Genomic DNA, 22,428 nt, shown 5'->3' with positions numbered 1-22,428 from the left:
GATAACATTCAGACAGAAACATAAATAGCTAATATAAAAAGGGTAACACATGACTGTAGAAACAGACTACACAGCAGCTGTATATGTAGTCTGTTACCATGGTGACACATAGTTCTGTTCAGGAGCTGTATACACCCAAAAAAGGATTTTTAAATCACTACTTACAAAATTCCGGCACTTTTTATTACTTTAGAAATAAAAAGATGGAAATACTCTTTACTTGCGTGTATACAGAGTTTATTGTGAAGGACAAGAAGGAATTTTTCACCCTCCTCCATTACTGACGACACGTAAACAGATTATTCGCCGGGCTACACTATTGCCCTATTACACAGGTTACACATTCTTACAGACTTTCACTGGTTCCGGTTGCTCTTCTTTTTTCTCCTCATTTTCCACCTCTTCTATCGTCTTCTCAATCCAGTCCACATAGTTCCGAACTTTGGTGTACATTCCCATTTCACCACATTTTATTCCCCAGGAGACGATGCCGGCAATATAAAATCTTTTGTAATCATTATTTTTTCGGTCTTCATACATGAGGGGACCCCCGCTGTCACCCTGACAACTGTCATGGCCGTCCCCTCCAGCACACAACATGTTTGAGGTGAAGGTATAGGCTTTTGCCTTATCCGTCTTACACTTTTCCAGATCGTGGAGAGGAACCCCAGTATATTGTAATATCTTTGGTTCATTTACCAATACTTTCGTTTTATTGGGCTTTGCTTTTCCCCAACCAGCTATATACCCAACTTCTCTTACGGCAGGACGGCTTGTATCTCCTTTCTCCGGCAGACATATTGGGGAAATACATTCATCCAGTTCGATTCTTTTTGCTAGCTGGATAAGGGCAATATCATTGTTATAGTTTTTCCTTTCATCTTCATCATCCGCATTTGGCCAATCCGGGTGGATGATCACTTTCTTGGCCTGAATTGTCTTCGCATGTCGATAATCCACATCTCCAACTTGTAACGTAGGCATCTCCCCTTCCGGCAAAACGTGGGCAGCCGTCACCACCCAGCCATCTGATATGAGTGATCCACCACCAAAATTTGAAGTCATGACGATCCGTACCAGCCATGGAAAGTATCCTTTTTTAGCTTTTTCCCCACCGAAAATTCTGCCTTTCTGGGACAATGATGTTTTTCCACAGACTAGAGAAGACATATAAATCAATGGTAACAAAGGGCGAGACTTATCAAAACCAGTGCAAAGGAAAAGTTGACCAGTTGCATAGCAACCAATCAGATTTCTTCTTTCATTTTTAAAAGGGGCCTCTCAAAAATGAAAGAAGCAATCTGATTGGTTGCTATGGGCAACTGGTCAACTTTTCCCTCTGCACAGGTTTCTATAAATCTCCCCCAAAGAGAGTTACGGTAACGTAGCACTCGCCCCGAATCCGATGCAAAACGTGAAGACTTTATTTCAAACACTGGTGCAGACTACATCAGGAACCTAGGACAAGGAAACAACATAGGCTCCCCCAGGACCCAGAGGAGCAGCGACAGCTCTATTTCGCGGTGAAACTCCGCTTGGTCACGCCTTAGGCGTGACCAAGCGGAGTTTTACCGTGAAACGGAGCCTCTGGACATACAGCACCTCCTGTGATGCAAGATTGTACATCCCTCAAGACATCCTACCACAATTTCCCAAAATATTTACATGACACCCCAGTGCCGAACAGTTGTGTTCTCTGCATCAATATTAAATAATATAAAAATATTATAAAAATGAATTAATAAATTCATGGGACTTGTTAAGATCAAAACAGAAATGAACGTCCTTGTCTAGCAAGGGCAGGTCACTCGGTTACACCCTAAAATACAATAGGTATTGTTTTTGAAAATGTTAATATTAGAATTGAGTGAATTTACAGTAAATTGGCTCGTAGCGAACTTTAGTCTGCGTAAATTAGTTCAGCTTTCCAAGGGCTCTGGTTGCCTGGAAAAGTCCAGGATGTCACTCTTAGGTCTCCTAGGTCTGTATCCACCTTTTCCAGGCAACTGGAGCCCTTGGATAGCTGAACTAATTAATGCAGACTAAAATAATCAACAGCCGAGCTTCGAGGTTCGCTACGAGCCAATTTATTGTAAGTACGCTCAACTCTGTTAATATCGTGTTGAGATCATCTTGTGTATATAGATTGTATAGCGCTTCTCAAACTATGTGGCAGTCTTGTTCTCAATTGTCCTACATTTAACTGGATGGTCATTCGGTCCCAAGACACCAGTCTTCTCTCGAGGCGGCAAAGTAAGGAGCGGAGTAGACAAACCCTTTGGGGGAAAGTTGTACTGATGTTTTATTTTTACTTTATCACTCTGTTATTGTGGTTATACTGGTGTGCCATGCGGGATTCAGTGTCCAAGAGTTTACTTGCCCAAAATATTTTGTTACCATTCCAATTGGGTAGGGTGGGATCCCTGTGTCACTTGACGTCAGCTGATTTCGCTGCCATGGATCCCATTGGAAGGGTAAGAGAATGGTGGGTAAGTTTTGTGAGCCGACTGTGGTTGGTGATGTTGTGGGGGCATTGTAGGACCTAAGGAATTGTGGGGGCATTGTAGGACTTGAGGAATTTACAGGTCTATTATGCATTGCATACACCAAAGTGCAGGACAGCAGTGCAGACACTGAACTAGAAAGTTAAAATAAACCATGTGTATAGTGAATAGACTAAATCAGATCTTGAGTTTCATTTATCTAATGTGTATCTGAAGAATTTCTGAAGGCAGATGTTCTTATTTACCTCCTATACATTTGGGAAGTTCACTTTTGTTGTTGCTGTTTATCCAGAGTCCCTCACCGGAGCAGTGGAAGGTATCTGGAAATAAGTAGAAATGAGCACATAATGGTATATATGCTTCACCTCTTACCAACCATACATGTACTCCACACTTCTTACATCCCACCAGTCATACATGTGCTCCATACTCTTCACTTCCTACCAGTCATACATGTACTCCACACTCTTCACCACCTACCAGTCATACATGTGCTCCACACTCTTCACCACCTACCAGTCATACATGTGCTCCACACTCTTCGTCTTCTACCAGTCATACATGTGCTCCACACTCTTCACCACCTACCAGTCATACATGTGCTCCACACTCTTCACCACCTACCAGTCATACATGTGCTCCACACTCTTCGTCTTCTACCAGTCATACATGTGCTCCAAACTCTTCACCACCTACCAGTCATACATGTGCTCCACACTCTTCACCACCTACCAGTCATACATGTGCTCCACACTCTTCACAACCTACCAGTCATACATGTACTCCACACTCTTCACTTCCTACCAGTCATACATGTACTCCACACTCTTCACCACCTACCAGTCATACATGTGCTCCACACTCTTCACCACCTACCAGTCATACATGTGCTCCACACTCTTCACTTCCTACCAGTCATACATGTACTCCACACTCTTCACCACCTACCAGTCATACATGTGCTCCAAACTCTTCACCTCCTACCAGTCATACATGTGCTCCACACTCTTCACCACCTACCAGTCATACATGTGCTCCACACTCTTCACCTCCTACCAGTCATACATGTGCTCCACACTCTTCACCTCCTACCAGTCATACATGTGCTCCACACTCTTCACCACCTACCAGTCATACATGTGCTCCACACTCTTCACCACCTACCAGTCATACATGTGCTCCACACTCTTCACCACCTACAGTCATGCATGTGCTCCACAATCTACACCACCTACCAGTCATACATGCTCCACACTCTTCACCACCTACCAGTCATACATGTCCTCCACACTCTTCACCACCTACCAGTCATACATGTGCTCCACACTCTTCAACACCTACATTCATACATGTGCCCCACAATCTACACCACCTACCAGTCATGCATGTCCTCCACACTCTTCACCTTCTACCAATCATATATGTGCTCCTTACTCTTCACCACCTACCAGTCATACATGTGCTCCACACTCTTCACCTCCTACCAGTCATACATGTGCTCCACACTCTTCACCTCCTACCAGTCATACATGTGCTCCACACTCTTCACCACCTACCAGTCATACATGTGCTCCACACTCTTCACCACCTACCAGTCATACATGTGCTCCACACTCTTCACCTCCTACCAGTCATACATGTGCTCCACACTCTTCACCTCCTACCAGTCATACATGTGCTCCACACTCTACACCACCTACCAGTCATACATGTGCTCCACACTCTACACCACCTACCAGTCATACATGTGCTCCACACTCTTCACCACCTACAGTCATGCATGTGCTCCACAATCTACACCACCTACCAGTCATACATGCTCCACACTCTTCACCACCTACCAGTCATACATGTGCTCCACACTCTTCAACACCTACATTCATACATGTGCCCCACAATCTACACCACCTACCAGTCATACATGCTCCACACTTTTCACCACCTACCGGTCATACATGTCCTCCACACTCTTCACCTTCTACCAATCATACATGTGCTCCTTACTCTTCACCACCTACCAGTCGTACATGTACTCCACACTCTTCACCACCTATCAGTCATACATGTGCTCCACATTCTTCACCACCTAGTAGTCATACATGTCCTCCACACTCTTCACCTTCTACCAACCATACATGTGCACCTTACTCTTCATCACCTACCAGTCATACATGAGCTCCACACTCTTCGCCTTCTACCAACCATACATGTGCACCTTACTCTTCACCACCTACCAGTCATACATGTGCTCCACAATCTTCACCATCTACCAACCATACATGTGCTCCTTACTCTTCACCACCTACCAGTCATACATGTGCTCTACATTCTTCACCACCTACCAGTCATACATGTGCTCCTTACTCTTCACCTCCTACCAGTCATACATGTGCTCCACACTCTTCACCACCTACCAGTCATACATGTGCTCCTTACTCTTCACCACCTACCAGTCATACATGTGCTCCACTCTCTACACCTTCTACCAGTAATACATGTGCTCCACACTCTACACCTTCTACCAGTAATACCTGTACTCCACACTCTTCACCTCCTACCAGTCATACATGTGCTCACTCCCTACACCTTCTACCAATCATACATGTGCTCCACTCTTCACCTTCTACCAGTAATACATGTACTCCACACGCTTCACCACCTACCAGTCATATATGTGCTCCACACTCTTCTACTCCTACCAGTCATACATGTACTCCACACTCTTCACCACCTACCAGTCATACATGTGCTCCACTCCCTACACCTTCTACCAATCATACATGTGCTCCACACTCTTCACCTTCTACCAGTCATACATTTACTCCACACTCTTCACCACCTACCAGTCATATATGTGCTCACACTCTTCTACTCCTACCAGTCATACATTTAATCCACACTCTTCACCACCTACCAGTCATACATGTGCTCTACACTCTTCACCTCCTAACAGTCATGCATGTGCTCCACACTCTTAACCACCTACCAGTCATACATGTTTTCCACGCTCTACACCTTCTACCAGTCATACATGTGCTCCACTCTCTTCACCTCCTACCAGTCATACATGTAATCCACACTCTTCACCTTCTACCAACCCTACATGTTCTGCACACTCTACACTACCTATCAGTCATACATGTGCTCCACATTTTACACCTTCTACCCGTCATACATGTGCTCCACACTCTTCACCTTCTATCTGTCATACATGTTTTCCACCCTATTCACCTCTTACCAACCATACATGTACTCCACTCTCTTCACCACCTACTAGTTATACATGTGCACCACAGACATCACCTCCTACCAGTCATGCATGTGCTCCACACTCTTCACCTTCAACCAGTCACGTTTTCCACCCTATTTACCGCTTACCAACCATACATGTACTCCATGCTCTTCACCTCCAACCAGTCATTCATGTCCTCCACACTCTTCACCTTCTACCAGTCATACATGTGCTCCTTACTCTTCATCACCTACCAGTCATACATGTACTGGACACTCTTCACCACCTTCCAGTCATACATGTGCTCCACACTCTTCACCTACTGCAAGTCATACATGTACTTCACACTCTTCATCACCTACCAGTCATATATGTGCTCCACACTCTACACCTTCTACCAGTCATACATGGGCTCCACACTCTTCACTTCCTACCAGTCATACATGTGCTCCACACTTCTTACATCCCACTAGTCATACATGTACTCCACACTCTTCACCACCTACCAGTCATACATGTGCTCTACATACATCACCTCCTACCAGTCATACATGTCCTCCTTACTCTTCACCACCTACCAGTCATACATGTGCTCTACATTCCTCACCTCTTGCCAGTCATACATGTTCCCCCAACATCTTTACCGCCTACCAATGATACCTGTTGGTATGTATCTTCTTGGTTACACATATGGTCAGTGCTTCACTGTATTGTTACTGGTCGCCATTTCCTTATTGTGAAACACCAGCTTCAGTTTCCTATTCTCTTCTCAGCTTCCATCTAGTGCTCTATATCTAGTAGTTTCTATTTACATCCATCTTGTTTTTCATCTCTGACCATCAGATATGTACTCAACTTCACCCATTAACTAGCAGCCACATTCTCCGTCTTCTCTTACCCACAATGTACTCCATAAATACTAACCATCGCCTATCAAGGTGTAATATTCTGTTCTGCACTTGTATACAGCTTTGGACCCATATGTGGAGTCCGTGAAGTCAACTTCACCATTATCAATTTCATCGGGGTCTCCACAATTCACAGCTGAAGAGAAAGACAGGGTGAATATTTTATTGTCTTAGTACCTGCAAATAGTATATTATACTATGAGGAACGTTGCTTTGTGGAGTATTTAGGAATTGTTACTTACGTTCACATTTGTGTATTGGTGACCAGGTTCCATCTCCTTGGCATTTTGTTCTGAATGATGGCAGCCTTTTCTGATAATAGATTAGGAGGAAAGCAGGAGACATAAAGGGGTACTCCGCAGCTCAGCTTTTGGAACAAACTGTTCCGAACACTGGAGCCAGTGACGGGAGCTCGTGACATCATAGCCCCCTCATGATGTCACGCCCCGCCCCCTCAGTGCAAGTCAAGTAGTCAGAGGTCTGTATTTATTTTGGAGTCTAGTCTGTAAAGTATATTTATTTTAGGATCTGGTTTGGGGTCTGTATTTATTCTGAGGTCTGGTCCAAGGTCCGTATTCGTTGTTGGATTTGGTCTGATGTCTTTCTTTACTCTAGGGTCTGGTCTGGGGTCTGAATTTATTTTGTGGTGCGATGAAAAGGTCATATGCACTATTCATTTCAAAGGCGTGTCCTATATAAATGAATTAGGCAAGTGTTCTTGTTATCTCCTTAACATTACTCAATATTCGGTGAGCAGGGTATAAACATGCGACCATATAGATAAAGCATAATTCCCTCGATCGTCATGTATTCTTCAGGTGAAGCTACCGGCCTGACAACCTGTTATGGTGGAGATATAGCACTGTGTACCTGGCCATCTTGTGGTCACTTACCTGGTTTAATACTGTCTCATATCCTTCCTTGCACTTCACGGTGATCACGTCTTTGAAAAAATACTTGTCCTTCCGAGGGTTGAGTATAGAATTCTTGAACACGTCTGTCGGGCAGGGAATGGCTGACAAGGATAAGATAAATGGAGGAAGATTACAGGTTATATTCACAAGCTTTATTAGTTTTAAGAGCAATGAACTTGAGGGGAGTCCAAGTGAGGAGTCATAGGGGGCGATCTGATGTTAGCAAGACCATGTAGCCAAGTTAGGGCAAGGTGGTGGTCTATAAGGGTGTTGGAAGGTGAATGGTTCTGGTTGGTAAGTGAGCCACAAGCTAAGCAGCAGGGTGAACCCCTCTATGTGAGTACTTGAGCTGTAAAGCTGGTTCCCTGGTCAGGTTTGGGCATAGGTAACCAAAAAGTCACCTGGATTGGAATTTGGGTCCTGGGGCAGACATGATATCGTAATTTATCACAGTGTAGAATTTGGTGTCAGGATAGGTTGGGCTCCTCTTTATTGTTCTGCCAAGGTGGTCCAATGGGCAGTAGCATGTGCAGTTCTTATTGTGTTTGGCTCTGTTCACACTACCGTCATGGTTTCCATGTTGTTTTTTGGAGTCTAAGAGCCCAATCACTCCTTTGCTATGTGGGAAGACACAAGTATCATAAATGGTCGGTGAGAACTTTGTTACAGATTTGGCACTGTGGTCCTGAAGCTTCAAACTACACCTCTATATAAAGGTTATCAGCAGGGTACCAAATAGTAAATCTGCCCAGTATAATGGCGGAAGGGGTGCATTGTGATATGGCTATACCTTTCAGTCTCTTCCTCACCATACTCAGAATAATAGATATTCCACCCTTTGTTGTCGCCTCCGCTGTCGGTTATGAAGTCGATATCTACTTCATTGCTTCCCGTTTCGATGCGAGGAGGAGGCGTCTTCCCACAGTAAGGTCCAAACTTCTTTCCTTTGGCTTTTATCTGGGGAAAATACATGAGCACGTGCCCATTATAGCTCAACTGTTCTATGAAAGAGCTCTTCCCATCTTGTCAAGTAATGGCATATAGATCTGAGACTTCCGTAAACAGTTTGCGTAGCTGCCATTAAAGTCAATGGAAGTTGTGCAAATGACATAACTTCCCAGCTTTGGCTGCTTTGAGCTTCCTGACCACCTCAAACGGCCACAAATAAGCTCACATAGAAATGTGTAGACTGAATACATTGCCAAAGGACTGTATCTATAACAAGGGGGCATCCTCTTCGTTTAGAGGAAAGAAGGTTTTTACACCAGCACAGACGGGGGTTCTTTACTGTAAGAGAAGTGAGACTATGGAACTCTCTGTCAGAGGAGGTGGTCATGGGGAACTCTGTAAAAGAGTTCATTAGGGGCCTGGATGCATTTTTAGAAAGTAATAACAACGCTGGTTATGTATACTAGATCTATAGGGACAGAATGTTGATCCAGGGATTTATTCTGATGCCATATTTGGAGTCAGGAAGGATTTTTTTTACCTCTAGTATGAGGGTTTTTTGCCTTCCTCTGGATCAACTCAGTAGGGACTCATTAGGGATATAGGTTGAACTTGATGGACTCTGGTCTTTTTTCAACCTTATGAACTATGCTACTAGTGGATGGGTTAGTAGGGTTAGGGATAATGTTGAGTTGAAGGGTTAGAGTTGGGGTTAAAAGTTAGGGTTAGGGATAAGGGTTGGGGTTAGGGACAAGAGTTGGGGTTAAGGGTTGGGGTCATGATTAGGGGTAAGAGTTGAGGTTAAGGGTTGGGGTTTGGGATAAAGGTTGGGGTTGAAGGTTGGGGTTAGGTATAATAGTTGGGTTAAGGGTTGGGATTAGGAAAATAAGTTGAGGTTAAGGGTTATGGTTAGGGATAAGAGTAGCAGTTAAGAGTTGGGGTTTGGAATTAGGGTTAGTGGTAAGGATTAGGGTTAAGGGTTGGGGTTATGGTTAGGGATAAGAGTTGGGGTTTGGGCTAGAGTTGGAGTTAGGGATAATAGTTGGGGTTAAGGGTTGGGATTAGGGATAAGAGTTGGGGTTAAGGGATAGGGATAAAAGTTGGGGTTAGGGTTGTGTTAGGGATAAGGGTTGGAGTTCGGGTTTGGAGTAAGGGTTAGGGATAAGAGTTGGGGTCATGATTAGGGATAAGAGTTGGGGTCAGGGATCACAGTTGGGTTAAGGGTTGGGGTTAGGAAAAAGAGTTGAGGTTAAGGGTTAGGCATAAGAGTTAGGGATAAAGGTTGCGGCTATGGTTAGGGATAAGAGTTAGGGTTAAGGGTTAGGATTAGGCATAAGAGTTGGGGTTAAGGGATAGGGATAAAATTTGGAGTTAGGGTTGGGGTTAGGGTTGGTGTTAGGGATAAGAGTTGAGGTTAAGGGTTGGGGTACAGGTTAGGGATAAGAGTTGGGATTAAAGGGTTGGGTTAGGGATGGGTTTTCAGACAGTAAGCAAAGGTATTAAAAATGGAGACAAATGAAAACAAAAAGGGGTGAATGTATTATTGTCTGTTCTAGTCTCCAAAAATGTAGCACCTTTTTTTTAACTTTAAAGGGGTACTCCGGTGAAAAACTTTTTTTTTTAATCAACTGGTGCCAGAAAGTTAAACAGATTTGTAAATTACTTCTATTAAAAAATATTAATCCTTCCTGTACTTATTAGCTGCTGAATACTACAGTGGAAATTCTTTTCCGTTTGAAACACAGAGCTCTCTGCTGACATCATGAGCACAGTGCTCTCTGCTGACATCTCTGTCCATTTTAGGAACTGTCCAGAGTAAAAGGAAATCCCCATAGCGAACATATGCTGTTCTGGACAGTTCCTAAAATGGACAGAGATGTCAGCAGAGAGCACTGTGCTCATGAGGTCAGCAGAGAGCTCTGTGTTTCAAAAAGAAAAGAATTTCCGCTGTAGTATTCAGCAGCTAATAAGTACAGGAGGGATTAAGATTTTTTAATAGAAGTAATTTACAGATCTGTTTAACTTTCTGGCCCCAGTTGATTTAAAAAAAAAAAAAATAATAAAGTTTTTCACCGGAGTACCCCTTTAAGCCTTGCTCGCTTAGTGGGTAGAGCTTGGTGTAAAGTGGGCGAGAAAGGAGGCATGGATTTATCAGAATTTACACTACAGAGGTGGCATCATTTGTAGCTCAAATCTGCGCTAGCTTGGAGTTAGCATAGATTTCAGAAGCACAGTGCATGGGCCACTTCACTGCCTCTTAATAAATTCCCCCCAAAAGTCTATTAGAAAAGTACAGACAATTTCATTATACATTATTTAAAGTATATTGACAGAAAATCGGAGGACCCCTTTATAAGAGGCAGAGCCGGACATACATGTACTCACTATAAGACTGTCGTAGATGCACTTCCCATCTTCAGGGGCCTCAATGTCAAAATCTTGAGCCTTGAAGGTCAGAATAACCTGGTAGCCCCATTCTAGGACAACTTTGTATCCGCAACGAGAGTTCTCGGGGTACGGAGAAGGATATCCAGGGCTGCTGATCTGCCCCCTCAGATCAGTGTACAGACCCCCACTACAGTTCACTGCGGAAGATAAAGAGACATCCAGATCACCTGGTGGTCCCTATGGATATGGTGGGAAGGGGGTGCAAAACAAAGACGTTCTATAACCGGATAGATGGCACCAGAAAATTGGCGCAAAAGTAAAATACATCTCTTAAAGGGCCCCTTATCCAGTATATCTGTCATGTATATCTAAGCATTACTCTGCCACAGTGGTCTCCAAACTGTGGACCTGCAGCTGTTGCACAACTACAACTTCCAGCATGCGAGGACAGCCAACGGCTCTCCGGGCATACTGGGAGTTGTAGATATGCAACAGCAGGAGCGACAGAATTTGGAGACCACTGGTCTAACAGTAAAATCCACTGCTCTATGAAGTGTCTAGCTAACATTGACTAGGCTGATATATTGTAACAAACCTACAACTGTATTATGTATTTGGACCACAAAGAAGGTAACAAAATTGCAGATTTTTTTAATTCTAATTATACACAGATTAGGATTTATTTATATTAAATAATATAAGAAACCCCCTTAAATTTAAAGAGGGAGCTGTTAAGAGGGAGGAACTTCGGACTGCAAATCCAGACTATTGTAATAGGGGGAGCTCCAGACCACACAACCAGACTTCTGTTAAAGGGGGAGCTCCAGACTACACATCACATCCAGACTATTGTTATAGGTGGAGCACCAGACTACACATCCAGACTGCTGTTATAGGGGGAGCTACAGACTACACACCAGACTATTGTTATAGGTAGAGCACCAGACTACATATCCAGACTATTGTTATTGGGGGAGCACCAGACTACACATCCAGACTGCTGTTATAGGACGAGCTCCAGACAACACAGCCAGATTGCTGTTATAGGGGGAGCTCCAGACTACACATCCAGACTTCTGTTATAGGGGGAGCTACAGACTACACACCAGACTATTGTTATAGGTAGAGCACCAGACTACATATCCAGACTATTGTTATTGGGGGAGCACCAGACTACACATCCAGACTGCTGTTATAGGACGAGCTCCAGACTACACAACCAGACTACTGTTATAGGGGGAGCTCCAGACTACACATCACATCCAGACTATTGTTATAGGTGGAGCACCAGACTACACATCCAGACTGCTGTTATAGAGGGAACTCCAGACTGCACATCCAGACTGCTGTTATAGGGGGAGCTCCAGACTACACACGAGACTGCTGTTATAGGGGCCGCTCCAGACTACACATCAAGACTGCTGTAATAGGGGGAGCTCCAGACTACCCAGCCAGACTGCTATTAGAGGGGGAGCCCCAGACTACACACAAGACTGCTGTTACAGTGGAGCTCCAGACTACACAGCCAGACTGCTGTTATAGGGGGAGCTCCAGACTACACAGCCAGACTGCTGTGATAGGGGGAGCTCCAAACTACACACCAGACTGCTGTTATATGGGGGCATTCCAGACTACACATCCAGACTGCTGTTATAGGGGGAGCTCCAGACTACACAGCCAGACTGCTGTTATAGGGGGAGTTCCAGACTACACATCCAGACTGCTGTTATAGGGGGAGCTCCAGACTACACAGCCAGACTGCTGTTAGAGGGGGAGCCCCAGACTACACAGCCAGACTGCTGTTAGAGGGGGAGCCCCAGACTACACACAGGACTGCTATTATAGGGGGAGCTCCAGACTACACATCCAGACTATTGGGAGAGCTCCAGACTACATATCCAGACTTTTGGGGGAGCTCCAGACTATACATCCAGGTTGCTGTTATAGGGGGCGCTCCAGACTATACAACCAGACTGCTGTTATAGGGGGCAGTCCACACCAGACTGCTGTTATAGGGAAGCTCTGCACTACACACCAGACTGCTGTTATAGGGGGCACTCCACACCAGACTGCTATTATAGGGGGCACTCCACACCATACTGCTGTTATACGGAGAGCTCCGCACTACACACCCAGACTGCTGTTATAGGGAGAGCTCTGCACAACACAACCAGACTGCTGTTATAGGGAGAACTCTGCACAACACAACCAGACTGCTGTTATAGGATGAGCTCCAGACTACACACCCAGACTGTTGTTATAGGGGGCACAGTTTAAATACCTGTCCATGCCCTACTTACACCCACCAGATAAGGACAGAGCAGTAGTTACCCCCACATGTGTTCTGATCTTCTTGCAGTTCATATTCTGGAGGACAGGAGCAGAAAAACCCTCCAATGTAATTGTTGCAAAAATGTGAGCAGGGGTTGGCAGTGTCACACTCATCCACATCTGTATGAGAGAAGAGACAATGAGACAATGTATCCGTCACGAGAGAATTTAGGAAAATAAAGCTGGTGTCACACAGGGCAGTTTTAAACCAAAGCCAGAAGTGGATTCAATAGGAATAGCAAATATAAAGGAAGGACTTCACCTATCCTTCATGGGGCTACTACTTGCTACCTAAAGGGGCTACTGCTTGCTACCTAAAGGCGCCGGTGGCGAAGCGCCGGCGAGCGTTTAGTGCTGTATGTTCGGAACTGTTTCAGAGAAAGATGAAGTTCCAGCTCCAATATCCGGCTGTGCTGAGAGTCTACCACGAAGATGGATCTTCATCCATGTTCACCAACCTGACCACTGCTGAGGCGGCGCTCCATAGCCCGGCCCGGGCGGATTATTGCAGAGGAAGCCCTCGCTCCATACAGGAAGACCCTTCAGCTCTATCCCCGAGATCCCCTCGCTTCTGGGCTGACCGCAATAACTTCTGATGTACTTTTGAAACTGCCTGCTCAATATATGGGTGGTACCTGCTAATTTAGCTTCCCACTTGCCCACCGACTATGTGGCCTTCACTATTGGGACCTGGTTTTTACAGTTATGGTGGGGAGGGGGCTGTTTGGCATGGGTCCATATGTACCATGCCGACATGGTTCGGTCTTAGAGACTGTTTATAATGCCGTATTCTGTCCCTGCAACTTGCCGGGGAGTGGGGTTATCTGGCCTGGGTAGAAAAAAGAGAAGTCCTCAGCACAGTGCCTGACACTTGCTCTGGTGTCTGGTGTACACGTGTTCCTTTGGCGGGATCTGCTTGAGCAATCCCCTTCACCCTCGCGGCTGTTGCCTTTGCCGCGGCTTCGACGGTGACTTTGTGTATTTGGCACTTTTACTCTAGCCTTTTGATCAGATAGACCCCGGTTTGTGTTTGTCGTGTGCGTGACTCGTGAGTGGTCTTTTATGTTAGTTTTGTGACTTCCCTTCTCTCTTCCCCCTCCCCCCCTTTTTTTTTCTCTTTTCTATTCCTTCAGGTCTCTTGGCCCGTAGTTCCTTCACCATGCAGCTGATCTCCTGGAATGTCAAAGGTTTGAGGTCACCCAACAAAAGAACGCAAATCCTCCGCCATTTGAAAAGCTTACGCCCAGATGTTGCCTTGTTGCATGAAACTTACCTACCCATGTCAGATATAGTTTGTATGGCCCGGCTTTGGGTTGGGGAAGTGATTGGGGCCCCTGCGGTAGGTGGTAAGGCAAGAACTATAGTGCTTATTAATAGAAATTTGGGGGGAATTGTGGTAGATAAGGCAGTGGAATAGGAGGGCCGTTTGGGTTCACATCAGACATGATGGTCATGATTACAGTATCTATAGCTGTCGCCAATGGTGACAACAAAATTTTTTTCATAACTTAGTGACCCGTCTCCTTTGTGACCCTATCACCAACAAAATTGTGTGTGTGTATATGCAGTGACTTTCCCGCTGGAAGATTGAAAAGAGGAGGGGCTGATCGGTCTATTGTGTGACAGAGTGACAAATACTATTCTACGTTGTTAGGCTCATCGGACCTCCGGGATCCCTGGAGGTTAATGCATCCAGACAGCAGGGATTATACCCATTACTCCCATAGTCATTCCTCTTGGTCCCATATAGATTACTTTCTTACCTCCCCAGAATTGCTAGCCGTGTAGATTGACCAGAGATTCATGATATGGTTATCTCCGATCATTCCCCTATCTCTCTTTCATTGACAGATACCTACCCGAAAGAGGCTGATTTTCAGTGGCGCTTCCAGGCATATATGTCAAAAGATGACAACTCTGTTGATTCTCTGCGAAGTTGGTTGATGGAATTCTCCTGGCACAATAGTGAACATATTACTGATGCTCCCCTTTTCTGGGAATCAGCTAAATCTGTCCTGAGGGGACGTTTGATCGCATTCATGTCCACTGTGAAAAAGAAGTCCCTCCACCACGTTCAGGAAGCGAGAAGGTTGTTGCAATCGGCTTACACTCACTATGTTTCCTGTCCATCTGCTCCAGCTTTGCAGGCGTGGAAGGAAGCCAAGGACTTTTATAGGTCCCTGGAGTTGGTCCGGTTGCCTTCCTTATCTGCAGAACAGTTTGATGACTTAAATGCAGATTTTCGGAGGCTGAAGTCAAGCAGGCCATAAAACGTCTCCACAAACTGAAAGCCCCGGGCCCCGATGGGTTCTTGAGAGAATTCTTTGAAGTACTGGCCGACCAGATTGCGACTCCATTGACAAACTATTTCAATTAACTACTACACTCGGGTACCCTACCCCTACATGCAAATTTAGCCACCAATAAGCTTTTACTGAAACCAAAGACCCTCTTTCTCCTATCCTACCTGCCTATTTCTCTCATCAATCAAGATCTTAAATTGGCGTAAAAAAATCTGGCGGACCGCCTAAGTGCGTTCCGTCCCTCTCTCATAGGCCCCTCACAGGTCGGCTTTTTACGTAATAGGTCAGCCATAGCGAACATACATAAAGTACTAACAGTTTTGGACAGGGTACAACGTCACCCCCGGCTAGGAGAATCGCCAATCTTATTGGCCCTTGATGCCGAGAAGGCTTTTGACAACATAAGGTGGGATTGGCTGGGGATGGTGCTGGACAAAGTAGGGTTTATAGGCTATTTTTGTACCTTTTTAGGGGGTCTGTTCTCCTCCCCTTGAGCTCAGGTCCATACTTCCGGCTTCCTTTCCCAACCATTCCCTCTTTTTAAGGGAATGAGACAGGGTTGCCCGCTCTCTCCTCTATTATTTAATCTGGCCCTGGAACCTCTTAGAATATTCCACGGGGTCTCGATTCAGAGAACGGAGGTCAAATTGACCCATTTTGCTGACAACATCTTGATTTTCCTTGCGGACCCGAGAGCTCACTATGGCCCATTGTGTCCACTCTATCCCACCTTGGCTTATTTTCTGGGCACAAAATGAACCAACTAAAAAGTGAGGCACTTCCTTTGGGATCTGCCCGGCCGTCCTCTTATTGATCAGCTATAGGTATCCCTGCAACGATTATTAAACCACACATCACGTACTTAGGGATCAACATAGGCAAGACTCCGTCCTTCTTGTATACCCTCCGCCCCTTTTTAAACTGATTCATGATGAGTTTTTACACTGGTCCCATCTTCCTCTTTCCTTTTTAGGGAGGTGTCACCTTATCAAGATGATAAGCTTTCCGAGCTTACGTTATCATTTACAGACTCTACCCTCTACTCAAGCATAAGGATTGCAGGCGCTCAATTCTGCATTTACTCATTTCATATGGGCCGGGAGACGCCCCAGAATAGCACTTCAGAAATTAATGTTAAACAAGGTGGATGGTTGGATTTCCCAACATTCGCTGCTGTAACCTGGCCTGTATTTTTAGGCTCGTTATGGACTGGCTACATGAATCTAGTTTTCACTCTAATTATGATACTGAAGCGGACCTGGTCTTCCCATGGAAGCTCTCAGCTTATTTACACACCCGCATTCCCTGTCTCCCGATCCACATAAAGCGCTCCTTAGTTGTTAGGGACACCGTTTTAACCTGGAAAGCAGTTTGCAAAGCATTTGGTCTTCCTTTGCTGCAGTCTTTGTGCCTTGACCTCTGGGGCCATTTTGAAGTCCAACAGGGACGTGAAAGTCGGCTGTTTGATAGTTGTCGCCTGAAAGGGAACCGAGTGGCAAAACATTTTTTTATACATGTAGAGGAGAAACGCTGGTTTGATCAACAGGAATTGTTAACAAACTTCTCATCACAGCCCTTTCATTTCCTTCAGGTATCTCAACTTCTCTCCTTCTGCAAGTGGCGCCTCCGCGATCCCTCCTCTGAGGTGTCCCCCTCTCCCTTTGAAGATGTCGTAGGCCCTCAGCCCCGGAAGGTGGCATTGTCGTACCTCTATAGCTGTTTTAGCAGCTATTTCCTTAAAGGTATCTGGGAGGGGTGTTTGCCAAATGGGAATCTATTTTTCAGGATGGGGAAGCTCGTAACAAGATCTTGGACGGTTGGGCCAAGGTTCGGGCCAATGTTATCAGTGAACGCTGGAGAGAAACCGTTTTCAAGCTGATGCATTTTTGCTATCTGGGATTCAATTCAAAAGAGTCCATCTAAATATATTAAAATTGCGCCTAGTGATCCTCAAAGAGATTGTGTACTAGACAAAGTGATGTAAGACTTTACTGTAGAACTTTTTCCAGCTAGAAAAGCACTTTTTTAAGACTTATATATAACTTTATGGTTCTGATATGGGGAAGGGAAGGATAATGGTCACACAATGTGGAAGTGAGAATACAATGAGGTCACTCCATTTAGGAGAAACTATTTTGTAATGAGTAATACCAGTGCTTCAATAGTGGAATACACAGGTGGAATGTGTCTGGCAGCAGCTTACACCCCCTCTCCTGTTTCAGAACACATGCACACTCAGCTGAACCACGCTTGCATAGGTTTCAACTGCTTTTGTAAGTTTACTTATTTCTCTGTCTTTTCACGTCTTGTGTGTTTTGTATCCTATTTCAGAACATATGCATGCTCATCTGAACCGAGCATGCATAGGTATGGTCTGCTTTTGTAAGTTTACTTATTTCTCTGTCTTTTCAGGTTTTGTTTGTTCCCTACCCTGTTTCGGAACACATGCACGCTCATCTGAACCAAGCATGCATAGGCATGAGCTGCTTTTGAAAGTTTTACTTATTTATCTGTATATTTTTATGTCTTTTTTTTTGTATACTATTTAAGAACACTTGCATGCTCATCTGAACCAAGCATGCATCTATGGTCTGCTTTTGTAAGTTTACTTATTTCTCTGTATCTTTTCACATCTTGTGTCTTTCTTACCTTATTTCAAAACATATGCAATCTCAGCTGAACTGAGCGGGCATAGGTATGAGCTGCTTTTGTAAGTTTACTTAATTTTCTTTTTTTACATTTTGTGTTTTTCCTATCCTAGTTCAGAACACATGCATGCTCAGCTAAGGCGAGCATGCATATGTATGAGCTGTTTTCATTTGTTTACTTATTTCTCTGTATCTTTTTTACGTCTTGTGTGTTTCTTATTCTGTTTCAGAACACATGCACGCTCAGCTGAACTGAGCATGCATAGGTATGAGCTGCTTTTGAAAGTTTACTTATTTCTCTGACTCTTTTCACATCTTGGGTCTTTCTTATCTTATTTCAGAACACATGCACGCTCAGCTGAACCGAGCGGGCATAGGTACGAGCTGCTTTTGTGTCTGTTAGTATCTTATATGCCTTCTGTAAATCTTGCAATAACTTTGTCATGTGAATTTATTAGTTTTCGCTTTGTTTGAATCCATGTTGCCTCTATAAAGGCTACCTACCTTCAGCCACATAATAAGCAGCAAATCCTGTATGTCTCTCCTGGTTGGAGAAGTCAGACCTGAAAGAGAGTTTCATGCGAGTGGTCGGATAGAACTTCTCTTTTGGGAATCCACTCGATCCAAAGGAATGGCGACCACAGAAAACCTGCTGGACCTCATTTCCAATGATAACCTGCAGGGCAGAGACAGCGTCACCCAGTGAACAGATCACATATCCACCAATGAGAGGCAAAAGGACGCTGTTCCAAAAATTCACAAAACCCACATTGTACCCATACACATTGTCATATAGAGGGTTGACAATTTTTTTTTTGTTCTAACTTGGTGACACAATTAAAGAAGCACTATGGAAATTATTATTATGATTGTTTTGATTTTATAGTGCAGTATATGCTATTATTAGAGAATAATGTAGAGGTTCTTGTGTGCGCCTTGTGCTCACCTGTTTAGACCGATGTGGCAGGCATGAGCTTGCAGTGATAATGATTGCAATTTTTACTTCTGTGATGATTTTCTAATGTTGCCCATATTTCCCAAGAATCTTCTGCATTTGCAGAGAGAAGGTGTGGAATAGAGCCCTGCACGGGACTGTTTTTTTAATCCTGCCCGCTCCCGCTGCATTTTTGACCATTACCACCCGCTCCCACAAGGTGTGTGTTCCCCTCTCGCCTGCTCCAGCAACATGTGTGTATAATCCCTCCCTATAATCCCATCCTCTCCTGCTAAAATGCGGTGCCCTCTCAGAGGAGGAATATGGACCCGCCGTGACCCTGCACCTGAGCCTGCAGGAGCCCACCGGAGGACACAGGACATGTAAGAGGATCAGATGGAGAAGGAAGAGGAGGGTGGGATTAAAATGTCAGTGCCAGCAGCCGCCGCAGCTTACTGATTTAATGTGGCCTTGGCCCGTGCTTCATATCCTGAAATCAGTGGCGGCACCAAATTTTCAGCCTATAATAGAGGCTGGGTCTGCGGTGTATGGGATTTGCAGGACCAGCAGACATAGCGTCTGACCACCTGTTCCGGCCCGCAGCAGCCTCCTTCCCGCCCACACCCGCATGTTTTTCATTTGGGCCTGTGGGGCACCAATCTCAATGCAGGGCTGTAGTGTGGAGTTTGATCACTGCACCTAATCATCTAATTAGGCTGCTAGTGCTGGAGTTCAGCCAGGTGAATTGATTTGTGTGTTGGGGTCAATACACCCAATGTGCAATTTTAATGCATTTTCTTAATCAAAATGAGTTTTTAAGAAATATTGACCTATAATCACAATTTGGTGTTTCATGAAGATTTAAAGTATTTAGTGTTTACACATAAAATGCATTAATGCATTTTTTACACACTTCCACTACATTTTGGCAGTTTTTGCTGCAATTTTCTAAATCACGTGATTTGCACAATTGAAGTAAAATAGCACAATTTTTGGAGTCTAGATTTTGGGAAAATCACAGCAAAAACATAAAATGCCACAAAAAATGAAATGTGTGAACACAGCCTCAGGGGAGGTATATATATACTATATATCCTGAACCAATATATATGGCAGCAGCAGTATACAGATAGAACTGGAGAGAAGGTGTATAGCTATTATATATCCTAATACCATAAAAGGGAGCAGAATACAGATAGAGCTGGAGGGGAGGGGTATACTGTATACTAATCCTATAATGATAGCAGCAGTATAGAGATAGAGCTAAGGGAGGGTATAACTACTATATAACCTGATCCTATAGATATACCAGCAGTATACAGATAGAGCTGAAGGGGAGATGTATAACTACTATGCATATCCTGATCTCATAGAGAAAGCAGCAGCAGTATACAGATAGAGCCAGAGAGGAGGTATATAACTACTATATATCTTGATCCCATAGACATAGCAGCAGTATACAGATAGAGCTAGAGGGGTATAACTACTATGTATCCTGATCCCATACAGATAGTAGCAGCAGTATACATATAGAGCTGGAGAGGTATAACTAATATGTATCCTGATCCCATACAGATAGTAGCAGCAGTATACAGATAGAGCTGGAGGGGTATAACTATTATATATCCTGATCCCATACAGATAGTAGCAGCAGTATACAGATAGATCTGGAGGGGTATAACTACTATATATCCTGATCCCATACAGATAGTAGCAGCAGTATACAGATAGAGCTGGAGGGGTATAACTACTATATATCCTGATCCCATACAGATAGTAGCAGCAGTATACAGATAGAGCTGGAGGGGTATAACTATTATATATCCTGATCCCATACAGATAGTAGCAGCAGTATACAGATAGAGCTGCTGCAACATTTACCTGCAGAGAGTCATACTCGCAGTTCTCCGACGGCTCAATGTCCAGGTGTATGAAATACAGGCGGATTCCGTACCCATCCGGAACCTGAATATTCCAGGTTTCCAGGGCACTACTAGGATAAACCTGAGGGTAATTGGGGGATGTGACCTCTCCAAACATAGAGGGGGATCCTGCGCTGGCATAACCCAGGAGGGCAAGGAACAGCCACCTGTGTAAAAGAAAAGATACATGCAGTATGACTATGGCATTCCCCCATAGCCTCATGTATGCAATCCGCCCATAGGATGATGGGTAGGCCTGATACACAGCAGGCACTAGATTGCCAGCTCTGCAGGCAGGTCAGTGGGGGGGGGGGGGGGGGGGCACTTACCTCAGCTTCATGCCCAGTTTCACCGCACAGCAGATGATACGTTCTGACTTAACGCATTTCGGATCTTAATAGGGATCGGAGGGAGAGATTTTTGTCTTGTTTATGTTTCGGACTTTGGAGTCCCCCCCCCGGGGCCGGGGATTTAACCCTTTACATTATTATTGAGGGCCTGAGAACGTGACTCATTTTCAGATGTGGACGATTCGGTGGGTCGCACACTGCAAAGGTTGACACAAGGGGGCACTAGAGAACGGCCAATTGGATGTAGTGCCTAAACTGCGGGGAAAGTCCAGGATTTCGTAAGATTTTTTTTTTCTCCTTTCAGCTGAAAGCAGCTGATTTCCAATAAATGAAAGCGGAGAAGGGGGGGGGGGGGTGAAGAGAGAGAAACCCTAATACAGGGTTTCCCAGCCAGGGTGCCACCAGCTATTGCAAAACTACAACTTCCAGCATGCCCGGACAGCCGTAGGCTGTCCGGGCATGCTGGAAGTTGTAGTTTTGCAACAGCTGGAGGCACCCTGGCTGGGAAACACTGCCTTGACCTATCACCATCACCCCAGACATATAAACACATGGCCCTGAGCCAGGTCCAAAAACAGGACATCAATGATCAACCTCGGCTTAAAGGGACGCTACACCTGAAATCTGTCATCTCTATACTGCCTGGGTGTGAAATAATCTACATGTCCGCCGCCTGGACTATTCCTATGTTTGTGCTATAAAAAGAGATTTCAGTATAAGCTATACTGTGTGAATACATGGGGGTAGCACTATTTTTAGCCATTACATTACTGGTATATGGCATTATCCCCTCTACAGGCTTCATCAGTCATTTTTAGTTTGTGAGTGTAGACTAGCTGCTATGATGTCTCCCATACACTGCACACACAGAAGAGGGGGCATCCTACTTCCCTTTATCTATAGCAAACCCTAAGAAGCCGCAGCAGCATAGAAGACATTATAGAGCAGTACTGAGCAGTGTAGACAGCACTGGCAGAGCTATAACTGTTACTAGAAAAGCTTTTGAGTCTCACTCTGCAGTTTCCTCCTGTCTCCCTAGACTTCTA

The 22,428-nt window shown here is 44.7% G+C and overlaps 1 protein-coding gene and 1 long non-coding RNA gene across 2 annotated transcripts; one reads left to right on the top strand and one right to left on the bottom strand.

Annotated features, from left to right (window-relative positions):
* Positions 1–215: 215 nt before the first annotated feature.
* Positions 216–21,598, bottom strand: C1S (complement C1s). Its single transcript, XM_056529031.1, has 11 exons — positions 21,362–21,598; positions 20,992–21,199; positions 18,681–18,852; positions 13,226–13,345; positions 10,892–11,091; positions 8,368–8,515; positions 7,538–7,659; positions 6,887–6,956; positions 6,661–6,780; positions 2,750–2,824; positions 216–1,157 (listed from the first exon to the last, which is right to left on the bottom strand). Exons 1-11 carry the CDS (start codon positions 21,370–21,372, stop codon positions 337–339), a joined length of 2,067 nt encoding a protein of 688 aa, XP_056385006.1. The 5' UTR covers positions 21,373–21,598; the 3' UTR covers positions 216–336.
* Positions 18,069–18,804, top strand: LOC130281616 (uncharacterized). The gene is made up of 3 exons (XR_008846056.1): positions 18,069–18,127; positions 18,518–18,553; positions 18,672–18,804. It is a non-coding gene; the product is annotated as an uncharacterized LOC130281616 (long non-coding RNA).
* Positions 21,599–22,428: the final 830 nt, after the last annotated feature.

Source organism: Hyla sarda, chromosome 7, assembly GCF_029499605.1.
Source record: "Hyla sarda isolate aHylSar1 chromosome 7, aHylSar1.hap1, whole genome shotgun sequence".
Classification (NCBI taxonomy): Eukaryota; Metazoa; Chordata; class Amphibia; order Anura; family Hylidae; genus Hyla; species Hyla sarda.
The sequence above is the reverse complement of the archived record's forward strand: the minus strand, read 5'-3'. Positions and strand labels throughout refer to the sequence as shown.